We start from the raw sequence: 7,425 nt of genomic DNA on the forward strand, positions 1-7,425 counted from the left end.
TGTGGCACCTCAGTTGTGAAATGCATGCCACAGCATCCTCGGAGCGCCTGGTGATCATTTCACTGCTGTAGCATCAGAGGCATAGGTGGAGATGCTGGAGCGTAGTTCAGTTGAAGCAGTGAGGACTTTGTATGCTGCTGAAGTGCAAAAGGAAAAGTGTTGAAGGGAAAAAAGGCGTTCACTCCATCGTGCAGCTGCAGAGTTCTGAGCATATTGTTGAACATCTTCCAGGGACCTGGGAACCATTCAGCAGATACTAGAAGGTGCTTAGGTTGAACATCTGATTATCACTAGTTCATTACAGCCATCCTCAAGTTTCCAAGGACCTTCCTATGAGAAACTGTGGTGTGGCATCTTGAGTAGATAACGCTGTTATATAGGGGGGGTGAGTAGATTTAGAGGAAGATAGACCAGGCCATGTTTCATGCTGTTCTCCTCCTCATGAGATGATGATAAATCCTGACTGTGATTAAAATCACCAACCTTGGTAATTAAGGAAAGCAATACGTGTTTTTTTTTCCTCCTGTATGTAATAGTATGGCGGAGGCATTTGATGGTGTTGGTTACTGGTTTTAAAGATGTGAACAGTCGGCTGTGCTGTATTAGTGTGCATCAGCACCCCATTCATTGGATCTTCCTGCTTCGTTTCCTTAGGCAGCCTTCAGTATCTTTGGGATGGTGGGTGGTCCCCTGCTGGGACTCTTCTGCCTGGGCATTTTCTTTCCTTGGGCGAACTCAATTGTAAGTCCTAATTCAAACATCCTTTAATAATCAATTCTAGTAAGACAGTGTCCTATTGATTGCGTCCCTGTGATCTGTCCTGTTGTTAGGGTGCAGTCGTCGGGTTAGCAGCAGGCCTAGCTATGGCCTTCTGGGTGGGGATCGGAAGCTTTTTGATGCGAATGCCTCGTTCCACAACAGAACCCCACCTCAACACCACCACTCTGCCACTGTTCGACAACATGACCACTGCTGTTCTGACCTCCCTGGCTAGCAGCCCCACAGCCAAACCAAGGTAACACATCCAAGGTGCTGTAACACAGCATCCTGTGGTTATATAGAAAAGCAGAAATGAAGCTGAATCAGTAGGGGATTTCAACCCTGTGGTTTCTTGAGCTTGTTTCCTAAATGAGACTGAAAAGACTTAGGTTTGGCATGTAAATGTAAGCAGACATTTAATGCTTTGAATGTGTTTCTGGCATCCTTCATTTAGACCAACAGGAGTGGAAGCCCTCTACTCGTTGTCCTACATGTGGTACAGCGCTCATAACTCGACCACGGTGGTGGTGGTGGGGCTGCTCGTCAGTCTGCTCACAGGTACAAACATGTTCAGTGCTCCTAAACATTTTGTCTTCGCCCTGATGGATCTGGGTCTGTGGCCAGTACCAGGCAAAACTATTCATATACCTTCATTTCCCCCCATTTCTCTAATAAAACACCAAACATTAGCTATGTTTATGTGCACAAAATTACACGGTGGGCTTGGAATGTTTTTGGATTAAAAACAAAAAAAAATTGGATTTTACCGTTTATATGGGCACATACTCAATTAATCGGATCACATCTGCGTTTATATGCACCTGGCTTTATCCAGAATAGAACCTCTCTGTCATGCGCAGTCATCAAATTTCCCTTTAAAACACAGAAAAAGAACTTCTGTCTTTGCTGAACAACAAAAAGTAGCTAACAAAGCAGTAGTGTACAAGTTGGTTTTTCTTCCAAGCACCCAGACTGAACTCGCACCAGGTTCTAACTACAGTAGAAATGTTACTTAATAAATAATAATTTTTAGGCTCCTTTTAATGTTTTGAATAGAGAGGTTATATTGGGAACCCAGCCAGTTTTGCTCTCCGACATATTTCCACCACTCTAAGCAGAAATACATCACGTTTACGTTGGGCACACATGCACACTCAGGTCAGTGTGCCACATTCAGAATAACTTGATCCTGACCAGCGATCACATGCATGCTGATCCCATTATCACTCACCATAAACCACCCATCTCATTCAGATTACAGTTTCATTCAGATTGAGCTTAATCCAATCACATTTTTCTAATTGGGTTGTTTACATGACGCATTTTTATTCTGATTAGTTTTGTCCATGTTAAACGTAGCTAATGTGTCTTTCATTATTTAACCCTATTCCAATATCCCTCAATAAAAAGTAGATGACACCTAAGTACCTTCATAAATCACATTTAGTAAATAAAAGTCCATGTTCATGTAATTTAATCTCTGAACAGACCCAGCTGTTCTGCAAAGGCCCCTGTTAGAGAACAACCTGCATCACAAAGACCAAGGAACAGAGCAGACGGGTCAGGGAGACACCTTTGAACATCTCACCGAGCAACGTTCACTCCAGTATAACAGAATGAAAAGAGTAGCCTACATCACAACTGTAAACCTACGCAAACATGGCTGTCCACCTAAAATAATCGTCTGGGCAAGCTGATAAGAATCCAGGGAGCATGCTGGGCTGGCACTGCACCAATCCAACCTGGCCGTTATGGAACGGGGGGGCAAGAAAGTCATAGAAGTCCTGCTAGCAGTTTGCCTCCAGACACAACAAATATGGATGAGACCAAAATGAAATTTTGACCCATATGCAAAACATCATGTGTGGTGGAAAATTAACACTGTCACTGTCCCAATGTGAAAGGTGATGGCAGCTCTGTGCTGTGAGGAAACATTTCTGCAGCGTGGTTAAATGGTAAGAGTTGATGAAAAGATGCAAGCAGGAGTTTGTAGGGCAGAGCTGGAAGAAAAGATCCAAGACTGAGCCAGAGTTTCACTTTCCAGCAGCACATCAACGCTTAACATGAAACAGACTCCGTTCTGACTCGGTTTGAGATGCTAGCATCACTAGCTGCTTCCAGAGTTACTTCAACCCTGTGAAACCTGCCACTCTCATGTACCGGCGTAGAAGCTGCTGCTCTCTTCATGCGTCTTGTCTGCATTAGGACCTATGAAGGAGAAGGAGCTGACCCCAGGAACGGTTTTCCCGGTCCTCGGCACACTCTTGTTCTTCCTGCCCGAGCGCTACAAGGAGAAGCTTTGCTGCATCACTCCTCTGACCCCCAAGGTGGTTTACTGCTGCACCTTTTCCTGCTCACCTCAGCACTCCAAGTGTTTTAATCACTTTTATCATTCCTTCTGTTTTCTAGCCCAAAGAAATCAATACACTACCCTATCAAATGGCCAAAAAGGATAGCAACGGGGCAGCTTACAGCAAAGAGGACACATCCACAGAGGACAGAGAGATGGAGAGAGACAAAGCACAGACGGAGGACGAGGACTTGGACACACAGAGGGCTCTGCCTTCCTGCCAGCTGACGGCTCACACAGTTCAGGAGACGGCCTTATGATCCTTTACGACGCACAAGATGCACGCACACTTTGACCTGAGCTGCTGTTGGATCTCATCGCCCTGGTAGAAAACTGTTTTCAGAATCAATCACAAAGCAAAGATTATAGATCGTCTGCTGGAGTAGGTTTACAAGCTGCAATGAATAAAGGAGCAGACTGATGGGTCTGGTCCGAAAGCACAGAACGTCTGCTGCTGCTTCATTCAGACTGAGCCGCTGCAGCCTGAGGAGTAGCAGTGACCACACAGCAGGTAGGGATCAATATCAGCCACAGCGACGTGAGTCTATTCACATGTGTGCGGCTCCAATGCACATTGACTCATGCTCTAGTGTCCTGATCCACCCAGTCCTTAGCAGAAAGAAAAGAATCAGGTAGGGAATCGTTGCACACTTAAATTAATTTATTTTTATAGCTGAAGTGGAGCCACACAATTCCACAGTATATGAATAATTAAACTAAATTGAAGACTGACGTATAATAAGAGTGTAAATAATGTTGCATTTTGGTTTCATGCCCATCAGATCTTTTAGCTGTGTGTAAAAACGGGTCCATAGATCTGAAGCGGTGGTGATGAGAGCAGAGGGACATCTCATAGTGGCAGATCAACAATAATATATTGATCTTGACCCTGGTGAACAGAAACCAATGAATGCAGTATGCACCTGTTCAAAATTAGGTTTATTTTTCAGATTAATCTCTATATCTCATTTTAAACCATTATGACAATAGCCAATGAAAAACAATGACTGAGATTCTAGAAATTAACTCCACAGAGAGTTACTAAAAGAAATTCAATACAAACGTGTATAAAATATTTAGAGAGAAATAAATGCCATTTGACGTGACATTGTGAACTGCTGACACAGTGAGCTAATTCTGGTTAAAATACATTCATTCAGTCAATCAACCAATCAGGCTTTAATTGGAGCACTTTACACACCCAATGTGACCAATGTTCTGGACAGGTCCAGAGAATGAAAGAAAACTTAAAATAAGCAATATAATACATCATCTAGAGTAACACTAATAGAATAAAAGGGCAATTAAAAACATAAAGAAGTAAAAAAAAAAAAAATCAATAAATCCAGCCGGATACTCCAGCTGAACCGCAGTTAGAAGCTAAGTTAGAAAGGAGTCTTTACAAGAGATTTCAAATTATTCAAGGTATTAGCCATGCTTAGAGAGTTTAAGATCATTCCAAAGTTCGGGAGCCGCGACAGAGAAAGCTGTTCCTCACAGGACGAGTCTGAGGAACATCTAGAAGCAGCAGTTCTAGGGTTTGATTTGGTGATCAACCTCAGAGGAAACAAGCTAGACTGGACTACTGCACTGACCTGCTATCAAACATTACTTTATATACCCCAAGATTCCAGACAGCAGTACAACTAAAATACCCTGCTTGCATTGCTACACTGTTAGGTGTTAACAAGTATGTTTTCCCAAAAACTATCACCTCAGTCTTATTTACATGCAAGTAAAGGACGTCAAGCTTTAATGTCCTTTAGGAGGTTTCCTGCTTATTACCTTCCACTTGCTTTTAATAAGATATAGATTTGTACATCATCCGCAAGATCAAGACAAGACAAATTATACTCTCTTAAAACGGCGCCCAGAGGAAGCGGATAGAGGTCCCTAGATGGAGCCTTGAGGAACACCACAATTCAGAGGAGCCTTGAAGAAGGAAAGCTGACCCATGCTGGCAAAGAGGCTTCTGTCAGACGGGTGGGACCAAAACCAGTTCAGGGCTGTGCCCTCCTCACCCATTAACTGGTCCAAACGTGAAAACGTCTGAATTATCATAGCCCACTGTGTTAAAAGGCAGCAGTTAGATCAAGTAACTGCAGTCAGCTGAGTCTGCAGTTAAAAGCAGATGATTAAAGCCTGTAAGGGCCGTGTCTGTGCTGCCACACGATTTAAAACCAGACTCAGTAACCCCATGAAGCTGAGATGTGGTCAGTATTCAGCTGAAAATACACAAGTCCATCAGATGACTAAATGCAATTGCAGAGTAGAGATCCCAAATGTGGACCGCTGTCTGGATGCAGAATCCAAATAAAACGTTGGTGCAGAATATTTGAAGTAATGTTAGATTATAAGCAGTTACTATCTTGCCTGTGGTAGATTCCCTATGCTGTCGTCATTTAGTATAAATCCAGGTTAGTTAGTCACGAGGTGACATGAACCCATTAACTGTCGTCATGTTTTAATTGGATGGTTATTTATATAGAAGCAAATGATTATTTACAAGGGAAATATTTCTGTCATTTTGATGAAAGGACTGAAGTAAATTAATCAATTTACTTCAGTCCTTTTACCAAAATGACAGAAGTCTAAAAATGATCACATACAAATGCCTCATTATATGCAACTGGAAGAATAGATACCCAAACCGTACACACCCTTAGTTAATGAATGTCTGATATGAAGAAGCAGAACTTATTTAATCATTCCTCTAATCTATTCTATAGTCCTTAACACGAGTGCCCATCCTGGAGGTGGGAGACGGTGCGCCACTAATGACCTTCCTGCATGAAACATGTTCTGCTCGCAAATGTTACCATACATAGATAATATCTCATTTAAAAAGTAAGCCATTGTAAAAACCAATAAAATAAAGTTTGCTTAAACCACTGTTATTAATCTATAAACAGAAAAATATTTTTTTTCTTATTGAGATAAACTTTGCAACATATCAATTTCAAAATTAAACCAGTTTCAGGTTTTTTGCATGTTGAATTGCATTTTAAAGTGTGAAAAAAGGTATATGTCCTCATGTCAAATTAGGCCTGATGACAGAGTAGAGGTCTGAAATCTTAACCTACATCCCTGCAGCATCATAGGCGGACTAGATGTCATGTGTTAGAGACCATTCTTCCAGCTACTAGAGACTTTTGCACCTACCTGCACATGTTGGCCACACGATTCTAAACGTAAAGTGCCTCACTGAGTGAACGTTCTGCTGAGAAGGCGTCCCCATGAGATGTTTGGGCATCTCTGCAGAATTAAGTCAATGATGTTCCCACGTTACATGTTTTAAGCACAGAGTCTCTAAGACGAAGCTACCTTTCCCTTTAGATCTTCCTCTGCTCTGAACCCCACTTTAGCTTCACAGTAACCTGATCAAGCGAGAAGTGAAGAACCATCTCTCAGTTTATGTCTAAGGCTTCTGTTAAGTGCCCTTTTCTATGTATTTATTTTCTTCTAAATGTCATTGAGATAGCTGTCAGTGACAGTCTGTGCTGAACCTGAGTAACATTGAATATTTTGTCACTTTTTGGAATCAGAATTCTTGACCATTTGTTGTCAGCAGCCTCGCGCTGCTCTGTGTCCATTGGTGCTGCAGGACTCAGCATCCATGTTCGTCCCTGTAGTTGCTCAGCATCATCTGAAGGCTTTCCAAAGACTTTATGGAGAGTCCACATAAGATGAGATTCATTTATTGCCATTACGTTCACAAAGCATCCACAGTGAGATTCAGACGTGCTCCCCAATGATGCCCAGGTAAGATGAAGCAGCACATGTATAGAGAGGTTTATCTTCCCTACAGTCTGTAAACACGTTAACTAAGACGTGTCATGACTGTTTGTCAGTTTCCTGGAGATGCAATTAGGGAGTAGCCAATCAGAGCCATAAGCAGTGAGGCTGCAGGAAGACGGCCCTCTGTGTTTCTCACCTGTTGGAAAAGGAGTAGAGCTCATGTCTCGTGTGTTTGTACCATCCTCCTCACTCTTCAGCACCTGACCTGTCCAAAGCATATAGAACCTGACTTATTTTCTGATCATTCTTGTAATTCTATAGAACAGCTCTTATTTGTATATTTTTGTAATTTTCACCTGAATCCTGTGTGCATTTCTGAAGAGAAATGTGCCGTTCTATATGCAAGAACCATGAAAAGTCTTTTGGTGAAAGTTAGGCAGAGTTGGGAATGTAGCCATCCACTAACTCATCACTTTTTATGCTACATTCAAACTTCTGCCAATTTCCCAAAGTTTCTCACTCTTTTCATGGTTCAGAGTTTTTTAAATGACATGTATATTTTTGGGGATTGTGTACCT

General features: G+C 42.1%; 1 protein-coding gene across 5 annotated transcripts in view; it reads left to right on the top strand.

The window, feature by feature from the left end:
- slc5a6a (solute carrier family 5 member 6a) overlaps positions 1-4,160 on the top strand; it is a 28,532-nt gene extending 24,372 nt beyond the window's left edge. For all 5 annotated transcript variants that reach the window (XM_021324398.2, XM_012878237.3, XM_036147108.1 and 2 more), the window contains 5 exons: positions 655-741; positions 831-1,015; positions 1,214-1,317; positions 2,965-3,086; positions 3,169-4,160. In XM_021324398.2, coding sequence (XP_021180073.1) covers positions 655-741; positions 831-1,015; positions 1,214-1,317; positions 2,965-3,086; positions 3,169-3,369 — 699 coding nt within the window. In that variant the 3' untranslated portion in view covers positions 3,370-4,160. The remainder of the gene's footprint in view (positions 1-654; positions 742-830; positions 1,016-1,213; positions 1,318-2,964; positions 3,087-3,168) is intronic.
- The last annotated feature ends 3,265 nt before the right edge of the window (positions 4,161-7,425 follow it).

Source organism: Fundulus heteroclitus, chromosome 15 (assembly GCF_011125445.2).
Source record: "Fundulus heteroclitus isolate FHET01 chromosome 15, MU-UCD_Fhet_4.1, whole genome shotgun sequence".
NCBI lineage: Eukaryota > Metazoa > Chordata > Actinopteri > Cyprinodontiformes > Fundulidae > Fundulus > Fundulus heteroclitus.